Source organism: Oncorhynchus kisutch, linkage group LG1, assembly GCF_002021735.2.
Source record: "Oncorhynchus kisutch isolate 150728-3 linkage group LG1, Okis_V2, whole genome shotgun sequence".
NCBI lineage: Eukaryota > Metazoa > Chordata > Actinopteri > Salmoniformes > Salmonidae > Oncorhynchus > Oncorhynchus kisutch.
In genome coordinates, this window is record NC_034174.2 from 36,666,144 (window position 1) to 36,689,987 (window position 23,844).

General features: G+C 43.0%; 1 protein-coding gene across 3 annotated transcripts in view; it reads left to right on the plus strand.

The window, feature by feature from the left end:
• Nucleotides 1-23,844, plus strand: part of LOC109895278 (sodium channel protein type 8 subunit alpha) — a 117,033-nt gene that overhangs the window by 49,109 nt on the left and 44,080 nt on the right. For all 3 annotated transcript variants that reach the window (XM_031822881.1, XM_031822875.1, XM_031822877.1), the window contains 4 exons: nucleotides 536-853; nucleotides 6,040-6,372; nucleotides 15,883-16,018; nucleotides 16,547-16,785. In XM_031822881.1, the coding sequence (XP_031678741.1) occupies nucleotides 536-853; nucleotides 6,040-6,372; nucleotides 15,883-16,018; nucleotides 16,547-16,785 (1,026 nt within the window). The remainder of the gene's footprint in view (nucleotides 1-535; nucleotides 854-6,039; nucleotides 6,373-15,882; nucleotides 16,019-16,546; nucleotides 16,786-23,844) is intronic.

Genomic DNA, 23,844 nt, shown 5'->3' on the forward strand with positions numbered 1-23,844 from the left:
ACCAAAATCAGGTATTTCTCTTCCAAAAAGCGTGTTCTCCATCTGATAATGTATTGGTGAGCCAACCTGTTTTTAGGACTTTAATAACCATGACTTATCAAAACTCGTTTTCTCACGGCTTTGTCTTGTCCTGCAGTAGACATAGGCTATAGCCTAGTGAGTAGCTCATGCTCCATGCTAAAACATTTATTTAGCAAATATTCAAATCAGAAAAAGTGATTTGAACCACAGTAAACAAATCAGCCCTAGTCTGTCTGTCTGTCTGTCTGTCTGTCTGTCTGTCTGTCTGTCTGTCTGTCTGTCTGTCTGTCTGTCTGTCTGTCTGTCTGTCTGTCTGTCTGTCTGTCTGTCTGTCTGTCTGTCTGTCTGTCTGTCTGTCTGTCTGTCTGTCTGTCTGTCTGTCTGTCTGTCTGTCTGTCTGTCTGTCTGTCTGTCTGTCTGTCTGTCTGTCTGTCTGTCTGTCTGTCTGTCTGTCTCCCTTCATTCCCTTCACTTTTCCTCTCTCTTACCTGTCCCCCACCTCCCCACCCCTCAGGCTGCTGCCATGGCGACCTCGGCGGGCATGGTGTCGGAGGCCGACGGGGTGGAGGGGGGCGATGCAACAGAGGGTGGAGGTCACCTATCCCGTAGCTCCTCTGATGCATCCAAGCTTAGCTCCAAGAGCGCCAAGGATCGACGCAATCGCAAGAAGAAGTCTCGTCAGAAGGAGGAGGAGAAGAAAGAGAAGGGGGAGAAAGGCGAGAAGGTCGACCACGAGAAGCACGTTAAGTCCGAGTCGGACGATGGCAGCAGGAGGAGCATCTTCCGTTTCCCAGGCAACCGGCTGGGACGCAAGTCGTCCATCATGAACCAGGTAAAAACTGGCATCAGACAATAAAGATAAACTATTTTCTTAATTTAAGTCATTTTCAGAGACTTTCATAAGTAATGAGACATACAGTGCCTATCATAAGTTTTCACTACCCTTGGATTTCTTCACATTTTACTGTGTTCCAAATTGGGATTAAAATGGATTTAATTGTCCTTTTTGTGTCAACGATCTACACAAAAACACAATAATGTGAAAGTGGAAAAACATTTCTACATATTTTTATTTTTATTTATGTAAAATAAAACACTTTTATATCTTAATAAGATAAATATTCACCCCTTGAGTCAATATTAGAAGCTATTTTGACAGCGATTACAGCTGTGAGTCTTGTTATTTTAACATTTCTTCAAACTCTGTAAAGTTAGTTGTTGATAGACAGCCATTTTTAAGTCTTGCCATAGATTTTCAAGCAGATTTAAGTCAAAACTGTAACTACACCACTCAGGAACATTCACTATCCTCTTGGTAAGCAACTCAGAAGGACTTTTTTGAGAGAAACATTCCACATATGGCACAGAGGTAGATTTATGGAGCCTGAAAAGATTTAGATATGGAAACACCACAGATTTGGCCCCCGGGGGCTGTGACAGACATCTCACAAAATGGCCATTGTCAGTAATACAACGTTATCGTTCAGAATTTTTTCTTACATTTTTTATAAACACACCAAATGTTGCACGAAGGTAGATTTAGGTACCCTAAAAATATTTTGATATGGAGCAAACACAGATTTGGCCCCTGGGGGCCGTGGCAGCCATCTTACTATATAGCCGCAGACTACCACTATTTTACAAACCTTTAATCTACAAAAAGTCATGGCATATACTTCTTTGACTTTTAAAGTCACGGTTTATAGTTCTTAGCCTGGTTCTCCTGAAAACCAAAAAGTTTAACAGTTACACACAGTATAATACAATGAGTACAGAGAGAAACACTGCAGCCATGTAGGCCACATTTGTAGGAAAAAGTAAACATTTCTGGGACTGCTTCTAGTGGAGGTGAGTTAGAATGCTCTATTGATGAGGTAGCTCTACCTGCGACATAAAACCAGCCTCGGTCCAAGACGGAATATTATTTTGGTCTAATGGGTTGGGTTCCATGAGCATTTAAACAAATGGTTACTGAAGCTACTTCCCAATGCCCATATCAGGATGAAATACAGACTAACTACAGCTGTACCTGTGAAAAATATCCCAGCCATTGAGTTTGAGTAGTTCACAATTGCTGTGGACAATTCTCTCAAGCTGTGCTTCAGTGAGACAAGAACTGTACATGACACAGAGAATCTTTTACTTTCACCACATGTTGGTGGTAACTGTTGATTTGAGGAAGCATCAGGTAAAGGTGTACTTACTTCCGCTAAGGGACCTCCAAAATCATAATTAAAGATCATTTTTATTAGGTCAGTGGATGCAATCATAGAAACAGACCAAATATTTTAAAAAGAACATCAAAAGCCCTGGAACTAAGCCGCTAACTTACTATTTGCTACTAAGCAAAGGGATCTCATAGCTTTGGACCTGACTTGACACCCTGTATTCAAGTATAGCAACCAATGGTGCATATCAACCAACAGCTGTGTGTTAAAAAAATGTGTTACAAAAACTATAATGCAGGGTAACATATAGCCTATTTAGGGTGAAAGGTCTGTGTTGGCTCCATATCTTAGTCTTTGTAGGGTCCATAAATCTATCTCTGGGCCAAACTTGGAGCCTTTCTCGTAAAATAGTTCTAAGTTGTAAAATATTGGTACTGCTAGGCAGTCATTTTCAAAGATGGCTACCACAGCCCCCTGGGGCCAAATCTGTTGTGGCTCCATATCTAAATATTTTTGGTGATATATAAATCTAACTCTACCAAATCTGATACGTTTATCTAAAAAAAGGACTTCAGAACTGTAACATTGTAATACAGACAATGGCCATTTTGTAAGATGTCTGTGGTGGCTCCATTTCTAAATCTACCTTTAATCTACAGTGCCTTTGTGTCAAATGTGCTTTGTATATCTGGAAATAGTTCTTCTGACCATCAAAATAGTGTTACAGTCGGCAGCCATGGGTCCATAAATCTAGCTCTGTGACAAATTTGGTGCCTTTACCACAAAGCATTCCTTTTGAATTGTAAAATAGCATTAATGTTGGTGGCAATTTTCACAAATGGCTGCCAATCGCCCCAGGGGCCAAATCTGTAGTCGCTCCATATCTAAATCTTTTCAAGGTACAGTGCATTCGGAAAGTATTCAGACCCTGTGACTTTACATTACAGCCTTATTCTAAAATGTATTAAATTAATTGTTTTCCTCATCAATCTACACACAATACCCCATGATGATAAAGCAAAAAATAATAATTTGCTATGAGACTCGAAATTGAGCTGGTTGGAAACAGGTGCATCCATTGATCTTCCTTGAGATGTTTCTACAACTTGGATTGGATTCCACCTGTGGTAAATTAAATTGATTGGACATGATTTGGAAAGGTACACACCTGTCTATATAAGGTCCCACAGTTGACAGTGCAGGTCAGAGCAAAAACCAAGCCATGAGGTCAAAGGAATTGTCCGTAGAGTTCCGAGACAGGATTGTGTAGAGGCACAGATCTGGGGAAGAGTACAACAAATTCTGCATTATTGAAGATCCCCAAGAGCACAGTGGCCTCCGTGATTCTTAAATGGAAGATGTTTGGAACCACCGAGACTCTTCCTAGAGCTGGCCACGCGGTCAAACTGTGCAATTGGGGGAGAAGGGCCTTGGTCAGGGCGGCCACTCTGACAGAGCTCCAGAGTTCCTCTGTGAAGATGGGAGAACCTTCCAGAAGGACAACCATCTCTGCAGCACTCCACCAATCAGGCCTTTATGGTAGAGTGGCCAGACGGAAGCCACTCCACAGTACACAGCCAAGACAACACAGAAGTGGCTTCGGGACAAGTCTCTGAATGTCCTTGAGTGGCCCAGCCAGAGCCCGGACTTGAACCCGATCGAACATCTGTGGAGTGACCTGAAAATAGCTGTGCAGCAATGCTCCCCATCCAACCTGACAGAGCTTGAGACGATCTGCAGAAAAGAATGGGAGAAACAAGCCCGGCACTCTGCTACAAACCTGGCACTACAAATACAGTAGTGTCAGGCTTGTAGCATCATACCCAAGAAGACTCAAGGCTGTAATCGCTGTAAAGGTGCTTCAACAAAGTACTGAGTAGTGGGTCTGCATACTATGGGGTATTGTGTGTAGATCGATAAGAAAAAAATGTGTAATCCATTTTAGAATAAGGCTGTGACGTAACAAAATGTGGAAAAAGTCAAGGGGTCTGAATACTTTCCGAATGCACTGTACATACGTCTGTATCAAATTTGATGCTTTTATCACAAAGTGAATGATTAAGTCAAATTTCTCAGCTTAGCCACCCGACTACAATGATGTCATACCAATGCAAGGTTTCGTGTTAATGTAACAGACAGAATTACTAAGGCCTCACACCTCTCCCTCGCTGCCATTTTTTATTTTCTCCTTTCTTCTTTCTCTCCTTCCTGGTGATAGTCAGTGACGTCGCATTGTGCTGACACATCTTCTGTTCAACACTAGTGCAAAGGAGAGCAGTTTTAGTGTAGCAGCAGTGACTGTACATTACACTAGTCTTGGTCTGTTTGGTGTGAGGGAAGGGAAGGCCAGAGAGAGGCTTGCTTTCACAGGACCCCTCTACATTATTTATAAGGCCTTTTCATTGATCATTCACGACCCTGCTGATAGCAGTAATCTAGCTGTGTTTTTTCATTACTCTGAGAAGCCCAGTCAGAACTGTTTACTAAGCAAAATGGACCTTTGCATAATATTTGTGTGCCTAATTTCTAAAGTGACCATCTTCTAGTCTTTAGTTGCTGTGTCTTTCCATGTTTGAATTAACCATTATCTCTTTTCTGTCTCTGTAGCTAGGATTCCATCCAATTGGCGACAGGTTTGCGAATATTCTAAAATCTGCATAAAGACAGATACACTTCTTCCCACCAGTGGTGTGTTTCCACCACACAAAATGTCCTTCTTCGCTTAAGTTTTCATGTACCGAATAAAAATCTAAGGTTCAATATGTTTCCATCGCATTTTCAACTCTACCGACAGTTTTGTTACAAAAACAAATGTTAAATAACATATGTGCCTACTCTGTTCTTGGCATGTGCGCTCTAGCCAACAGCTCACAGATACAGTCAAATCAAATCAAACTTTATTTGTGACATGTGCGAATACAACAAGTGTAGACCTTACCGTGAAATGCTTACTTACACACAGCGCAGTTCAGAAAATATTTACCAAATAAACTAAAGTAAAAAATGATAAAATAACACAATAAAATAACAATAATGAGGCTCTGTACAGGGGGTACCGCTACCGAGTCAGCGTGCGGGATACAGTCGAGGTAATTTGTACATGCACATCACAAATTATTTTCATCTGTAGTCTAATAAACTGCAAGGTTTCCCGAGTCGTAGTGAGAGGACTACACACCATGTCATCGCGTAAATCCAAGTTTACTTCGATATGATGGTTGTTATATCAATATTTGAGCATAAAGGGGTTTCCATCGTAATTGCGTGCATAATACATTTTACAGACACAAAAAGATCCTGCCATGTCGAACAAACAAATGATCTGTCGGCATTTATGAAATTGTACTCCCTGTATATAGCCTCGTTATTTTCATTATTTAACTAGGCAGTTAAGAACAAATTCTTATTTACAATGACAACCCAGCCAAACCCTAACCTGGACAACGCTGTCCCAATTGTGCACCGCCCTATGGTAATCCCAATCATGGCTGGTTGTGATACAGACTGGAATTTAACCAGGGTCTGTAGTGAAGCTTCCAGCACTGAGATGCAGTGCTTTAGACCACTGCGCCAGTCAGGAGCGGAGCCACATTTTGTCTATTTTACTTAATTTTTTTCATTCTTTCTCTCGCTCCCTCTCTCTTTCTTACCATCTCACACCACCCCCCCCTCTCTCTCTCTTTCGTGCTTTGTTTCGCTATCTGTCTCTTCTTATTTCTCATCCCCTCACCTCTTTCTCCCTTTACTTCTCACTCTGTCTCACCCATTCTTGTTCGCCCCCACCTATCTATCTATATTTCCCTCTGTTTCTCTTCTCTCTCCATCCCCCTTCTCCCTCTCCCTCCTCCAGTCTCTCCTCTCCATCCCGGGCTCGCCCTTCATGTCGCGCCACAACAGCCGCAGCAGCATCTTCAGCTTCAACAAGGGCCGCCCACCCAAGGACGTGGGCTCGGAGAACGAGTTTGCCGACGACGAGCACAGCACGGTGGAGGAGAGTGAGGACCGCCGGGGCTCCCTGTTCATCCCCTACCGCCGCAGCAGCTACAGCGGCTACAGCCAGGGCTCATCGCGCCTCATCAACCCACTAGCGCCCCACATTGGAGGGAAGAGGAACAGCACGGTGGACTGCAATGGCGTAGTGTCACTCATCGCTCACCAGCCCGGCGGGAGCCTTCTGCCTGAGGTGAAAATAGATAAGGCAGCCACTGACGACAGTGTAAGGAAGTTCATAAACACTTTATAGGCATGATGGAGGTTGCTCCTGCCCTGGTCTCTCCAGCTTCTTTCTCCTCTTTTACCTTCTCCTCGCCTTTCATTTCGGTCCGGTTTCCTCTCTCTCTCTCTCTCTCTCTCTCTCTCTCTCTCTCTCTCTCTCTCTCTCTCTCTTTCTTCCTCTGCCCTCCTCTCTCTCTCTCTCTGTCTCTCTCTGTCTCTCTCTCTTCCTCTCCCCTCCCCTCCTCTCTCTCTCTGTCTCACTCTCTCTTTCCCTTCTCTGTCCTTCCTTCTCATGAATTGCTCAGCACTCACAGCCTTATTACACCACTCCAATGTTTAGTCTTTATTTCTCCCTGCCCCCCTCGCTTCAGCTGCTCTGAGTGGCTTCCACCAATGAAAAACAACAGATTCCTGGCCTCCATTATACCATAGTAACCTGTCTATTAGCATATAAGTCTGTTTAAAATCATCCTGAATAGAAGTCTCTCTAAGAACCTATCCGACAAACAGATAGCTCTCCCTAGGATGTCGTGCCCCATCCACAACAAGCATTGCTAGAAACTCTCCCTCTTAATCTGGCCTCTTCCCAAGGATTTGCAAATTCAAGACCAGTTTATTCTGTCTGTCTTTCAGCACAATTTATCCACCTCTCTTTTGCCCACCGCCCCAAGCTACTGGAGGTGCAATAAAACATAACCTTTTTCCAATAACAGCATTCTTCCTCATCCTAGTTACACTAAAACAAAGGTGCTAGTTAGTACCAAAAAAGGGTTCTTTATTTTGTCCCTGTTTATAAAAATGTGTATGGTTCTTCATTACACTGATAGAACTAGAAGTTTCTTCATTACACTGTTAAATATTTCCCGTCTACTGGTTGCAGTGAAAATAAGGTAACTATACAAAAAGTTAATGTATTTGTAGAGCTGGATTAAGGTATTATTGTTGTAAGGGACAGTATGCTTTGGTATTTGGATTACTTTGGAGTAAACCTGACTTGGGCTTTGAACTCACAAGCTTTCAGTTGCCAGCAACCTGACTTACCTGCTATGCCACTGTGTCTGCAGGTACTATAGAGAAGGTGCACTCAAAAAAAAGATGTAGCGTTTTCATAGCATACGCAGACATTTCGACCTTGCAGCCTTCTAGATGGGGACGTTCAAGCGGCACACAGTCGACTACAAGGAGCAGAACGTCTACACCTGTAGGGAACAACCAATTTTTGTATTTTAATTTGACCTTTATTTAACTAGGCAAGTCAGTTTTTTTATTTTTTATTTATTTTTTATTTCACCTTTATTTAACCAGGTAGGCTAGTTGAGAACAAGTTCTCATTTGCAACTGCGACCTGGCCAAGATAAAGCATAGCAGTGTGAGCATACAACAAAGAGTTACACATGGAGTAAACAATTAACAAGTCAATAACACAGTAGAAAACAAAGGGGGGGTCTATATACAATGTGTGCAAAAGGCATGAGGAGGTAGGCAAATAATTACAATTTTGCAGATTAACACTGGAGTGATAAAAGATCAGATGGTCATGTACAGGTAGAGATATTGGTGTGCAGAAGAGCAGAAAAGTAAATAAATAGAAACAGTACGGGGATGAGGTAGGTGAAAAGGGTGGGCTATTTACCAATAGACTATGTACTGCTGCAGCGATCGGTTAGCTGCTCAGATAGCTGATGTTTGAAGTTGGTGAGGGAGATAAAAGTCTCCAACTTCAGCGATTTTTGCAATTCGTTCCAGTCACAGGCAGCAGAGTACTGGAACGAAAGGCGGCCAAATGAGGTGTTGGCTTTAGGGATGATCAGTGAGATACACCTGCTGGAGCGCGTGCTACGGATGGGTGTTGCCATCGTGACCAGTGAGCTGAGATAAGGCGGAGCTTTACCTAGCATAGACTTGTAGATGACCTGGAGCCAGTGGGTCTGGCGACGAATATGTAGCGAGGGCCAGCCGACTAGAGCATACAAGTCGCAGTGGTGGGTAGTATAAGGTGCTTTAGTGACAAAACGGATGGCACTGTGATAGACTGCATCCAGTTTGCTGAGTAGAGTGTTGGAAGCCATTTTGTAGATGACATCGCCGAAGTCGAGGATCGGTAGGATAGTCAGTTTTACTAGGGTAAGCTTGGCGGCTTGAGTGAAGGAGGCTTTGTTGCGGAATAGAAAGCCGACTCTTGATTTGATTTTCGATTGGAGATGTTTGATATGAGTCTGGAAGGAGAGTTTGCAGTCTAGCCAGACACCTAGGTACTTATAGACGTCCACATATTCTAGGTCGGAACCATCCAGGGTGGTGATGCTAGTCGGGCATGCAGGTGCAGGCAGCGACCGGTTGAAAAGCATGCATTTGGTCTTACTAGCGTTTAAGAGCAGTTGGAGGCCACGGAAGGAGTGTTGTATGGCATTGAAGCTTGTTTGGAGGTTAGATAGCACAGTGTCCAAAGATGGGCCGAAAGTATATAGAATGGTGTCGTCTGCGTAGAGGTGGATCAGGGAATCGCCCGCAGCAAGAGCAACATCATTGATATACACAGAGAAAAGAGTCGGCCCGAGAATTGAACCCTGTGGCACCCCCATAGAGACTGCCAGAGGACCGGACAGCATGCCCTCCGATTTGACACACTGAACTCTGTCTGCAAAGTAATTGGTGAACCAGGCAAGGCAGTCATCCGAAAAACACATTCTTATTTTCAATGACAGCTTAGGAACAGTGTGTTATAACAGCCTGTTCAGGGGCAGATTTTTACATTGTTAGCTCAGGGATTTGATCTTGCAACCTTCCGGTTACTAGTCCAAAGCTCTAACCACTAGACTACCCTACTTAGTGAGCAGAAGTTGCTGAGCAGTTGCTGCTAATCCGGGTTGCCATTCATCTGATGTGGCTTCTCTGGTCTGCCAGAATTATAGGGTATGGGAGTGGGCACAAAGGGCAATTGAGGGCATCAGGTGTGAACCATTCATGATTCAAATCAAATCAAATTTGATTTGTCACATACACATGGTTAGCAGATGTTAATGCGAGTGTAGCGAAATGCTTGTGCTTCTAGCTCCGACAATGCAGTAATAACCAACCAGTAATCTAACCTAACAATTCCACAACTACTACCTTATACACACACATGTACAAGATTATGTACATAAAGATATATGAATGAGTGATGGTACAGAACGGCATAGGCAAGATGCAGGAGATGGTATCGAGTACAGTATATACATATGAGATCAGTAATGTAGGATATGTAAACAAAGTGGAATAGTTTAAAGTGGCTAGTGATACATTTTTTACATAAATTTCCATTATTAAAGTGGCTGGAGTTGAGTCAGTATGTTGGCAGCAGCCACTCAATGTTAGTGGTGGCTGTTTAACAGTCTGATGGCCTTGAGATAGAAACTGTTTTTCAGTCTCTCGGCCCCTGCTTTGATGCACCTGTACTGACCTCGCCTTCTGGATGATAACGGGGTGAACAGGCAGTGGCTCGGGTGGTTGTTGTCCTTGATGATCTTTATGGCCTTCCTGTGACATCGGGTGGTGTAGGTGTCCTGGAGGGCAGGTAGTTTGACCCAGTGAAGCATTGTGCAGACCTCACTACCCTCTGGAGAGCCTTACGGTTGTGGGCGGAGCAGTTGCCGTACCAGGCGGTGAAACAGCCCGACAGGATGCTCTGAGTGCTTTTGGTGACAAGCCGAATTTCTTCAGCCTCCTGAGGTTGAAGAGGCGCTGCTGCGCCTTCTTCATGACGCTGTCTGTGTGGGTGGACCAATTCAGTTTGTCCGTGATGTGTATGCCGAGGAACTTAAAACTTACTACCCTCTCCACTACTGTCCCGTCGATGTGGATATGGGGGTGCTCCCTCTGCTGTTTCCTGAAGTCCACAATCATCTCCTTTGTTTTGTTGACGTTGAGTGTGAGGTTATTTTCCAGACACCACACTCCGAGGGCCCTCGCTTCCTCCCTGTATGCCGTCTCGTCGTTGTTGGTAATCAAGCCTACCACTGTGGTGTCGTCCGCAAACTTGATGATTGAGTTGGAGGCGTGCATGGCCACACAGTCGTGGGCGAACAGGGAGTACAGGAGAGGGCTCAGAACGCACCCTTGTGGGGCCCAACTGTTGAGGATCAGCGGGGTGGAGATGTTGTTACCTACCCTCACCACCTGGGGGCGGCCCGTCAGGAAGTCCAGTACCCAGTTGCACAGGGCGGGGTCGAGACCCAGGGTCTTGAACTTGATGACGAGTTTGGAGGGTACTATGGTGTTAAATACTGAGTTGTAGTCGATGAACAGCATTCTCACGTAGGTATTCCTCTTGTCCAGATGGGTTAGGGCAGTGTGCAGTGTGGTTGCGATTGCGTCGCCTGTGGACTTATTGGGGCGGTAAGCAAATTGGAGTGGGTCTAGGGTGTCAGGTAGGGTGGAGGTGATATGGTCCTTGACTAGTCTCTCAAAGCACTTCATGATGACGGAAGTGAGTGCTACGGGGCGGTAGTCGTTTAGCTCAGTTACCTTAGCTTTCTTGGGAACAGGAACAATGGTGGCCCTCTTGAACCATGTGGGAACAGCAGACTGGGATAAGGATTGATTGAGTATGTCCGTAAACACACCAGCCAGCTGGTCTGCACATGCTCTGAGGACGTGGCTGGGGATGCCGTCTGGGCCTGCAGCCTTGCGAGGGTTAACACGTTTAAATGTTTTACTCATGTCGGCTGCAGTGAAGGAGAGTCCGCACGTTTTGGTAGCGGGCCGTGTCAGTGGCACTGTATTGTCCTCAAAGCGGGCAAAAAAGTTATTTAGTCTGTCTGGGAGCAAGATATTCTGGCCCGCGACAGGGCTGGTTTTCTTTATGTAATCCGTGATTGACTGTAGACCCTGCCACATACCTCTTGTGTCTGAGCCGTTGAATTGCGACTCTACTTTGTCTCTATACTGACGCTTAGCTTGTTTGATTGCCTTGCGGAGGGAATAGCTACACTGTTTGTCAATTGCCTTAGGTGTCTGCTCACTTGGATGAATCATATCAATTCATGAGATAGCTTACCACAAAGGACATCAGGCACAGCCGTTCATAAATATGTGGGGCTAACTTATAAACAATATGCAAAATCTGATATGGGCGGTGTTCTTGTATAACAGTCTATATTTGGCATATAGCAATCTAGTTCTTCTTTTAAACTATGTGGAGATCACAGGAGATTGGTGATACCTTAATTGGGGAGGACTGGCTCGTGGTAATGGATGGAGCTGAATGAATGGAATGGTATCAAACATGGTTTCTATGTGCTTGATGTCATTCCATTTGTTCCATTCCAGCCATTAGTATGAGCTTTTCTCCCTTCAGCAGCCTCCAGTGGTAGATGTACAGAATTTAATTTAAATATCCATATGGCTTCCCATTGGAGGAATTTGTTGTCATAATCACCTCTGCATGGTGGATACACTCTTTTGATCCCGACACAACGCAATTCATTAATCAAAAGACTTTGTGTCTCGCAACTGGCAAGGTGATATCTTGACGTCTGATAGTGGATTTATGTGCCACAAGGCGTACTTTCCAAGCGCGGGATGTTTTTCCAATATCAATCTTATTGCAAAGAACACTGTTACATACAAATAACTTATTTAGTAGGGCAAGTTATACATGACTTTATCTCATCATTCCTAGAAGTCTTATGGCATACCAAGTTAGAACATTTCCTTATGGTGCTACATGAGATACATGATCCTTTTATGAATGCCTCTTTTCTCTTTCTGACCACAGAAAGATTTCTTGATTGTTTATAGGTGAATAAAGGTGGATTCTGGAAGGCAGAATTTAAAGAGGAGTCTGATGATAGTAAATGCCAGTGTTTATTTGACAGAAAAGTGTTTCTTCTGTTTTTATTTGAATGTATTAATTAAGTAACTGGATTCTGTTTAAGTTTTTAACTCTTTTTTTTGTTGCTTTATCAAGCCAGGTGTCGGGTATCCTCTCAAGCGGAAACGCTCAATGAGAGAATTGGATTGTCTACCATATTTTTCCTCTGTTTCACAGATGAGAGGCAGTTTAGGAAGTTGACTGACTGGTAAACCTCTTTTTAGGGGGATAACTATCCGTTGTCTGTATAGTATTTTAATCTGTAGGTTTTCTGTAAACTGTAATACTTAGCGATTGGCCCTTCTTTGTATCAAGTACATCCAAGAAATATATAGAGTTAATGTTCTTTTCCATAGTGAAGGAAATTGATTGTACTCTGGAGTTAATGTTCTTTTCCATAGTGAAGGAAATTGATTGTACTCTGGAGTTAATGTTCTTTTCCATAGTGAAGGAAATTGATTGTACTCTGGAGTTAATGTTCTTTTCCATAGTGAAGGAAATTGATTGTACTCTAGAGTTAATGACCGGTGAGTTAATGTAGTTAAGACATTTATTTAATTATAAAGCAATCGTCTATATAGCGGGTCCAATATTTAACATGATCTTTGTAAGGAATATTTTCATAAATAAAATAACATTTGAATTTCCCCATGAAGAGATTTGCTAATGGTTTTTCCATTGCTGTTCCAAAGGTCTTTAGGTAGTAATACATGTCAAGTAGAAAATAGTTTTTAGTAAGCACTAGTTTGTGCAAGCCCAATTATATAATTTGTAGGCACATCACTTAAGCGGTTGGAGAGGAAGAATTTGACGGCCTCCATACCTCCATCATTCGGAATATATATGTGTATAGCGATGAGACAACAAGAGTGACTAGTCAATTTCCTTCACTAATAACTGGTATACTGGTAATTTCATTAGAAAGTCAGTGGTGTCTTTTAAATGGGATTACAAATGTTTGACTAGTGGATAAATGTGGAAGCCCACATAACGAGACACCATTTCAGTTAGGGAGCCAATACTTGAAACGATAGGTCTTAATCGAGGAGCTGTGGTTGATTTGTGAACCTTAAATAAGCCATAAAGGATCAATACTGTAGGTTTTGGGACAGAAAGATTTCAATTTAAATTCCTGTTCTGTCAACAATTTATTTTGTAGTCCTTTATCAAGGAAATCAATTTCTTGTAAAAAAAATGTACCATCCAACAAGCTTTTCATGTTTTCTATATACATACATGTTGGTATTAGAAATCACAATCCCACTTCCCTTATCTGATCTCTGTATATTAATCAAGTTATCATTATTTAAGTAATCTAGAGCATTTTTTTGACTCCTGGAATGGTTGTCTATATGTTGTAAATGTCGACATTCACTTTGTTTCTTTAGTTGGATGTCAATGTAATTTTCTACCAATCTACAAAATGTGCTAACTGATGGGTTATTTAGAAATGTAATGAAAGTACTTTTAGGTCTGAAGCTGGAGTAATTAGGGAGCGCTTCAGTTCTAGGGCTAAAGAAACCTTTCAATTTGATATTGCATTAAAACTTAAATACTTCAATTGTAACATGAATAGGATTTGTGACTGTATACAGCACAATCCTTTGTTTAAAACATCAAATTTGTTCACTAGAAAACTGTAGTTAAAAACTACATTCTCTCATGGAGCATTGTTGCTTTGGGCATCTTTGTTTGCCTCATTCCAACGTCCTCTCGTACCACTCCTTGTGCAACTTTGTCTTTGGCATGTGTGCGTTTGGAACATTGCAGGGGCAAGGGGACCAAAAAGGTATTTCTGGATCTGGAGGATGAAGAAGACATCGCTGAGGTAGAGGATTCACCGGATTCTGATGCGCTGGCCTGTTGGGACGGGTGGGACGATGTCTGCGAGTGCTTGGGTTTCTCGGACAGCCAGGTGTAGACGTTCTGCTCCTTGTGGTCGACTATGTGGCACCAGTTGGGTCACAAACAACCCAGAGCGGAAGACTAGAAGCATGGCTTAGGGATGTGGTGTTCAGATACCTATTTTTGGACACCCGTGAGAGTAAATGTAATTCTGGTTAATCTTTTCAACAGAACAGATGAACCGGAATTAAATTTGCTCTCACGGGTGAGTTGGACCGCAGAGTGAAGAGAAAAGCAGCCAACAAGTGCTCAGTATATTTGGGAACTCATTCAAGACTGTTGGAAAAGCATTCCAGGTGAAGCTTTTTGAGAGAATGCCAAGAGTTTGCAAAGCTGTCATCAAAGCAAAGGGTGGCTACTTTGAAGAATCAAAAATATTTTTTGATTTGTTTAACACTTTTTTGTTTACTACATGATTACATATGTGTTATTTCATAGTTTCATGTTCACTGACTAGATATGGTGATACGATATGGTAGGAAGGTCAGTGCTGCCAACCAAGGATCCCAAGGGTGCTCGCTACAAATAATGCTTTAGTAATTATCAACTAATGTTAAGCTATATTGTAATCAACAAAGTTCAGTGAAAGTACATTAAATTACTGGCAGCTAGTTGCAAGTAAGTTACTTGCAGTTACTGCACTGTAAAACAATCCTGTTTTTTTACGGTAACTTACTGGCAGCCAGATACCTTAAAGTTACTGTGAAAAAAGTTTACAATAATGTACATTTAAACCAAAGTTTCTTTGGATTTAAAAAAAATACAGTAACATACAGTTAACTGGCTGCCTTTCTAACAACATGTTTTTAGTGTGTGGCTATTGGCCACTTTCAGGCATCTAACTGCCATTAACTTACTCTGAAATGCACAGTAACCTCTTATCAGTGCATCTCTTTATGGTCACATGCTCTTACAACAATTGCAGAACTGACAGTGTTAACGAGGTGCTCAACCTTTGACGACTTAACCATCAACCACTTAAACTGGCACAACACTTCCACTGAAGGTTGGCACAAATACCTCAAATTCAGTAATTTGTTGTTTACCATGAATTCACTACAACCAGTACCTGAACTTTACTATCAAATTACAGGAACTTTTTAACAGTGTACCAATTCATGGCATAAAGGAAATCATGGTGGAGAGGGAAAGAACAGGATAGTTCTTCACAGCCTTCACAGCAGTTAAGAACACTTCCTGAGCAGTAAAAACCCTAGATGAAAAATGCTTACACGTATCACCCTCACCCCTTGACAAAGAATCTCTAAAAAAATAATTTGTGTGTAGCATGGTAGTTTGAAATCCCCTTACTTCTCTCCAAGCCAAGCGTTTTACCTACTCTCCAAACGTAGCATGGTACAGTGGCTGTCTTGACTTCTCTTTTCTTATTAGCTATATGCCTGCTCTTGCATGGAGGTTTGGGAAGGGGATACAACTGTTATACGTTTTGGGTGGGACAGAACGGTTTGCTTAGAGTGGGATACTGTTGTAAGGAATGGGGCTTAGTGGTATTTTTAGTGTCTGGTGTATGGCATAGGGTTTTCGTGTCTGGTGTGTGGGATAGGATTGGGTGTTGGTCTCTCTCTCTCTCTCTCTGGTTTAAGCATACCGTGTGTCAGACACAAAGGCTAGGGTTAGTGATTAGAATGGTTTCAAGATGTAGTGTTTGTGTAAGGCTTCTGATGGGTGTTTGTGTGTGTGTCCTCTCCCTGAGCGCAGACCACAGAGGTGGAGGGGAAGAAGAAACACTCAGGCTCCCTGATGGTCTCTGTGGACCAGCTCAGCCGCAACAAGGACCGGACCAACAGTGTGATGAGCGTGGCGACACATACACACTCACATACTCTGCTGGAGGGTACGGAACTCATACACACTCACACACACTGGTGGAGGGTACAGTTACCTCTACACACACTCTCACACACACACCCACTGGTGGAGGTTACAGAACTCACACTCACTCACACACACTGGTGGATGGTACGGCTGCCTCTGTCCTCACATCCAACCTCTCACCTTTCAACCCCTTCCCATTTAGCCCTGCCTTTTTGCAATATACTGACCTGACCACCAGACAACCAGCCTTATAGCAACGGGTCTATTTTTGTGACTCTTTTCCTCCCTCTCCCTCCCTCCCTCCCTCCCTCTCCCTCCCTCCCTCCCTCTCTCTCTTTCACTCTCTCACTCTCTCTCTCTCTCTCTCTCTCTCTTTTCCACACTCTCCCTCTTTTCCTGTCTCCCACTCCCACTCCTACTCTCTCTTTTCCTCTTATTCACACTACCATTTTCGTTCTCTCTTTCCCTTTGTCTCCCTCTCCTTCTCTTGGTTTACCCCTTTCTCCCTTGCCCCCCTCTGTTTCCCCCCCCCCCTTTCCCCATACAGAGCTAGAAGATTCTCAAAGGGCATGTCCATCATGGTGGTATAAGTTTGCCAACCTCTTCTGTGTGTGGGACTGCTTTCCCTTCTGGCTGAAGATCAAGTATGTGCTCAACCTGATCGTCATGGACCCTTTTGTAGATCTGGCCGTCACCATCTGTATCGTCCTCAACACCCTCTTCATGGCCATGGAGCACTACCCCATGACTCCTCGCTTTGATGAGACGCTGTCAGTGGGCAATCTGGTGAGAAACAGTCAAGTGTAGGGTACCACAGGACTGTGTCAACGTGATTGTCATGTTTCTCACATCCAATTATTTCTCTCATACTTGGCTCTCTACCTCTGCTTCACATCTCTCCCTCTTTCTCTCTCTCTCTCTCTGTCTCTTTCTTACTCTCACTGTCTCTACCTGCTCTGTCCATGCTGTGAGGAAGGAAGTGTGGTACAGATCCCTCAGAGCACTTCTTTGCTGGTTTAATCAGGCCCTTTCTTACACACACGCACGCATTCATACACGCATTACACTCTGCCCTTTGAAGGGAATTCATAAAAAACTCTGCTCTATTTTAAAGCAACCTTTTCTCACCACAGCAGCTATCTCAGTTTCTCTCCCCCAAATTTGTCTCTCTCTTTCTTGCCCCATTTTATTCTCTGTCTCTCTCTTCCTACTGATTTAGCAGTTTTAACATGGCAGGACAGGAGTATGTCCAGGGGGTGGCAGGATTGGTTGGTTAGGGGATACATTAAAGTTTAATGTAACATGATTGATCGCTACCTTGTTAAGTGGAGCATACTGCTTGGTAAGGTATGAGGCTGGTGTGTGAGGGTGAGGAGAGGTTAGAGGGTATATGTCGTGTCCACTTGCTCTCAGATATCTCAGTTCAGTAGCAGAGTCCCTGGCCTGTCCGTGTGAGGTCAGAGGAATTGGCGTGGTGTAAGGGGTGAGATAGGAAATGAGGTCACAGAGATTGGCGTGGTGTCAGCAGCTATATGGGAAATTAGGTTACAGATGTTGGCATGGTTTCAGTGGTGGTGCAGGATGAATCATTGAGTGCTCTCTGCAGTGATGATTGGGCACATTATCAAGTATTGGGCACATGATCCGGTATTGGGCATAGGCCCACCAACATGCCATCATACAAACCTCCCTGTGTGTGTGCATGTGTGAGTGTGTGTGGCACTGCTCTATGACCTTGTCCTGCCAGGACAACCTTCACCAGCACTGAGACTCCAATCTATTTTTAATCAGCACTACATCAAACAAAATGCCATGCAAGCAAGATCCATTTCACATTTCACTCTCAAATTTCTGTATTTAAGCAGAATTTCTACAAATCATAAGTACTCCGTGATTTTAACCTCCATGTTCTGCATCACAGCATAGAACACACAGATCAGAACTCTCAGGTACAAATCTTTGTGCAGACATTTTCTGGTTTCTATCAGAGATCAGAATGATATGTTATAATATACTACACACTTGATTCTATATTCAGATGTAGTATCTTAATTTGATCACTCTGTTGTCGCAGAGACTTTTCCTGCGCTGCAGGAATTTCAAATAAGTCTTGAGATTTACATAAATTCACTGAAAACATGCAGTTCTCTTCCTTTCACTAGATCTCACACCTAAACTATAGCCTACTGTAGCCTATCAAAATAAATGTCCCATTAGGAATGATCAAAACTGGTCAAATCAAGATCTGACATCTGTAGCTTTTTTCCTAATTTGGCACACAGAAATTACAAGCCATGAGTAACTTGGTCAAAAAGAATGGCACCGATTGGCCAAAAGGTGGAGCTGTTATAAGCAGTCTCACTTCCATCACCCTGTTTGACCTAGAGACTTGAATGCCTCATGCTTAACAAATTTGCCTCAAGGACCCACAAGGTCCATCAAGATAGATTTATCGCTATCTTGGACATTTTGGAAAACCTTTGAAAAACGTATTCTCAAGAACCAGAAGTCCAAATAACATGCAATTGGGTATGTAGGCCCATGTTACATCTTTTAACATAGTTTGAGAAAAAGGATTGGTTAAGAGATGGCTTAGGTATTGATAAATCAGGAAATCTGATTTTAAGTATCCATTTAAATCCAATCGGAATCCACTTCACAATGGTCCATCAACAATACCGTGATGAACTATGTTAAATTTGGCAGTGATTTCTTAAAGAATAAGGAAAATAATTATAAAAAATCTTCTTCTCTTGAACTAAAAGTCAGATTCACTCCAAATTTGGTCTTTGGATTCATCACAGTAGTCCCTTACTATCCAGTAGATGCATATGAAAACATATGCTAATATATATGCTCAAATATGCTACAAATACTTACAAAATCTTCTCAACCATAGGACCAAATGATAACAAATGAATGTAGGCCCATGGTACATCTTAACTTCTTCGTTTGAGGGATAGGTCAAAAGCTAAGGGATTGGTCAAAAGATGGCTGAGTTATTGACAAATAAAAAAATCTGATTTTACGTGTCAATTTAAAGCACTGTAAATACACTCCACGCCTCTACCCACGTTCTATTGGTGAACGTGCAATCACTGGAGAATAAACTGGATGAGCTCCGTTCAAGACTATCCTATCAAGGTTATCTGAAGAACTTTAATATCCAATGTTTCTCCGAGAAGTGGCTGAACAAGGATATGGAAATATAAATCTAGCTGGTTTTTCTATACATCGGCAGGACAGAACGGCAGCATCGGGTAAACTGAAGGGGGGTGGTGTGTGTCTCTTTGTTAACAACTGGTGCGCAATCTCTAATTTTAAGGAAGTCTCGAGGTTCTGCTCACCTGAGTTAGAATACCTCATGATAAGCTGTAGAACATACTATTTACTGCTGCTGGCACTAAGACTGCACTCAACATAGGGCCATAAACAAACAAGAACATGCTCACCCAGAGGTGGCGCTCCTAGTGGCCCGTGATTTTAAACAAAGAAAAAATTAAATCCGTCATACCTCATTTTTTACCAGCATGTCACTTGTTCAACTACAGGTGGAAAAAACTTTAGATTACCTTTAATCCACAAACAGAAACACACACAAAACTCTCCCTGGCCCTCCATTTAGCAAATCTGACCATAACGCTATCCTCGTTATTCCTGCGTACAAGCGAAAACTCAAACAGGAAGCACCAGTGACGTGCTCAACAGTGATGAGCTCAATACAGAAGTGGTCCGATGAAGCGGATGCTAAGCTACAGGATTGTTTCGCTAGCACAGACCGGAATATGTTCCGGGATTCATCCTATGGCATTGAGGAGTTTATCGGCTTCATTAATAAGTACATTGACATCGTCGTCCCCACAGTGACCGTACATGCATATCCCAACCAGAAGCCATGGATTACAGGCAACATCCGCACTGAGCTAAAGGCTAGAGTTGCTGCTTTCAAGGAGCGGGACTCTAATCCGGATGCTTATAAGAAATCCCGCTATGCCCTCCGACAAACCATCAAACAGGCAAAGCGTCAATACAGAAGTAAGATCCAATCTTACTACACCGGTTCTGACGCTGGTCGGATGTGGCAGGGCTTGCAAACTATCTCTATACCAGGTGGTGTCAGAGGAAGGCCCTAAAAATGGTCAAAGACTCCAGCCACCCAGGTCATAGACTGTTCTCTCTGCTCCCGCACGGCAAGCGGTACCAGAGCGCTGAGTTTCAGACGAAAAGGCTCCTGAACAGCTTCTACCCCAAAGCTATTAGACTGCTGAACAGTTAATCAAATGGCTACCCGGACTATTTTCATTGACCCCCTTTTCATTTGGACTGACTCTCTAGCACTGGTTCTATGCACACTTACTGGACTCTATCCAACTGATCTTGTGTCCCTTCTGTCATCTAGTGATGTGCAGTTCGCAAATGATTCATCATATTTTTACTAACTCAAGAGTCATGATTCGTTTTTTGGAGTGACTCGTTTGTTTTAGTCGTTTGTTTGACCTGCTGGGCTCAATGCAATGAGTCCTAAAGCAGAATTGATACATGCTCCTCCGACTCCGATGTTTAAATACATGTTCAGAACTGATAATTGATTCCATGGTTTAAGAATGACTGCAATTAATTGATTATTAAATGTTATGATGCACACAGCTTTGTAAAACCAAAACATACACAGCGTCTGCTCAACGAACTCGAGAACAAAATGATTGGGGGGCTGCAGTTCGCAAATGATATTGTGCTTATCACCCTCATGGCAGGCAAGCAATGCATTCCATCAAGAGTCGATCACAATCTAGTCAGCAGCCACAACTAGACCTTGTTTCAAATGTATCAAGAACTAATCGTATTTGTATGCAGAGCAATCAAAAAATGTAGCCTACATAGTTCAAAAAGCACACTTTTGCAAGTCTCGTTCCCAAATGACAGCTCCAATAAGCCCCCTATGGTGAATGATATGTGAACAAGTTTTCAGTTCATCGTTCGCCGGTATGGGTCCTACGTGCTCTAGGCATTACTGACTCAAATGAACGAAATTAGTCAAATTATTTGTTCTTTTGACTGAACGAATCGAAAAGATCAGATTCAGTAAAAAGAGACAAACTTGACATCACTACTGTCATCCAGTGAACCCTGTGCATTGATTCTCACAGCTATATTTCCTATGCTACCCCAAACTGCATGATGACAGTGCCTAAAACTAGTTACCACTGTCATTTTCTGCGGAGTATTTGGCTGCTCTTAACAAGGCAGGAAAGACAACGGGAAAAAAAAATCCCACGCAATCATGAAACACAATTGGTGATACCAATGAGATAAGACTCAAGAGCTGTCAGAAAAGTGAATAAACCTTTCTCCCCGTCAAGACCTGAACCCAGACAGCTGTCAGTACAAGGTCTGCTACGATCATTTAATCACTGGTAAATCAAGGCTGATCGATTTTGAGTTTATTTGAGCTGTTCTGCTAACTAGGTGTTAACAACAACGCTACAGTAAGTTAGCCAAAATTAGCTAGCTAGTTGGCTTGTAGTCTAGCTTTTTAAGTTTTGGGAAGCAATTTTTTCACCATAAAAATGCACCTTTATAACAAAGGATTTGCATGCCTCTGTCATTGCATTTGCAGACTAATGTAAACCTACTATTCCTAATGTGATGAGTAGATTGGATAGTGATAATGTAGGCTATTAATAAGCGCATAGTGGCATAGGCTTAACCTTACTTTCCATTGCATCGGAAAAATTTGGCATTTGATACACATTTCATGCAATTTTACTACACTTTATGTGACTGGAGACAGCAGAATATTTTTTTTTAATAGGATGATAGCCATGGCCTACTCCACTGACACTGACGACAGATCAATAAAAAACGAATTTGCCTTCAACCATATGAATATATAAAATATAATTTGGAGCGTGTAAAAGACTACTGTTTATGATACTGTACACATACTGTACTGTCATAATAGGCTATATTGTTATATGGGTTAAATTAAAAGTATATTTTTTAATCAAATCAAATCAAATTTTATTTGTCACATACACATGGTTAGCAGATGTTAATGCGAGTGTAGCGAAATGCTTGTGCTTCTAGTTCCGACAATGCAGTAATAACCAACAAGTAATCTAGCTAACAATTCCAAAACTACTACCTTATAGACACAAGTGTAAGGGGATAAAGAATATGTACATAAAGATATATGAATGAGTGATGGTACAGAGCGGCATAGGCAAGATACAGTAGATGGTATTGAGTACAGTATATACATATGAGATGAGTATGTAAACAAAGTGGCATAGTTAAAGTGGCTAGTGATACATGTATTACATAAAGATGCAGTAGATGATATAGAGTACAGTATAGACGTATACATATGAGATGAATAATGTAGGGCATGTAAACATTATATTAGGTAGCATTGTTTAAAGTGGCTAGTGATATATTTGACATAATTTCCCATCAATTCCCATTATTAAAGTGGCTGGAGTTGAGTCAGTGTGTTGGCAGCAGCCATTCAATGTTAGTGGTGGCTGTTTAACAGTCTGATGGCCTTGAGATAGAAGCTGTTTTTCAGTCTCTCGGTCCCAGCTTTGATGCACCTGTACTGACCTCGCCTTCTGGATGATAGCGGGGTGAACAGGCAGTGGCTCGGGTGGTTGTTGTCCTTGATGATCTTTATGGCCTTCCTGTAACATCGGGTGGTGTAGGTGTCCTGGAGGGCAGGTAGTTTGCCCCCCGTGATGCGTTGTGCAGACCTCACTACCCTCTGGAGAGCCTTACGGTTGTGGGCGGAGCAGTTGCCGTACCAGGCGGTGATACAGCCCGACAGGATGCTCTCGATTGTGCATCTGTAGAAGTTTGTGAGTGCTTTTGGTGACAAGCCGAATTTCTTCAGCCTCCTGAGGTTGAAGAGGCGCTGCTGCGCCTTCTTCACAATGCTGTCTGTGTGGGTGGACCAATTCAGTTTGTCTGTGATGTGTACGCCGAGGAACTTAAAACTTACTACCCTCTCCACTACTGTTCCATCGATGTGGATAGGGGGGTGTTCCCTCTGCTGTTTCCTGAAGTCCACAATCATCTCCTTAGTTTTGTTGACGTTGAGTGTGAGGTTATTTTCCTGACACCACACTCCGAGGGCCCTCACCTCCTCCCTGTAGGCCGTCTCGTCGTTGTTGGTAATCAAGCCTACCACTGTTGTGTCGTCCGCAAACTTGATGATTGAGTTGGAGAACGTTGGTGAACAGGAGAGGGCTCAGAACGCACCCTTGTGGGGCCCCAGTGTTGAGGATCAGCGGGGTGGAGATGTTGTTGCCTACCCTCACCACCTGGGGGCGGCCCGTCAGGAAGTCCAGTACCCAGTTGCACAGGGTGGGGTCGAGACCCAGGGTCTCGAGCTTGATGACGAGCTTGGAGGGCACTATGGTGTTAAATGCTGAGCTGTAGGCGATGAACAGCATTCTCACGTAGGTATTCCTCTTGTCCAGATGGGTTAGGGCAGTGTGCAGTGTGGTTGAGATTGCATCGTCTGTGGACCTATTTGGGCGGTAAGCAAATTGGAGTGGGTCTAGGGTGTCAGGTAGGGTGGAGGTGATATGGTCCTTGACTAGTCTCTCAAAGCACTTCATGATGACGGAAGTGAGTGCTACGGGGCGGTAGTCATTTAGCTCAGTTACCTTAGCTTTCTTGGGAACAGGAACAATGGTGGCCCTCTTGAAGCATGTGGGAACAACAGACTGGGATAGGGATTGATTGAATATGTCCGTAAACACACCAGCCAGCTGGTTTGCGCATGCTCTGAGGGCGCGGCTGGGGATGTCGTCTGGGCCTGCAGCCTTGCGAGGGTTGACACGT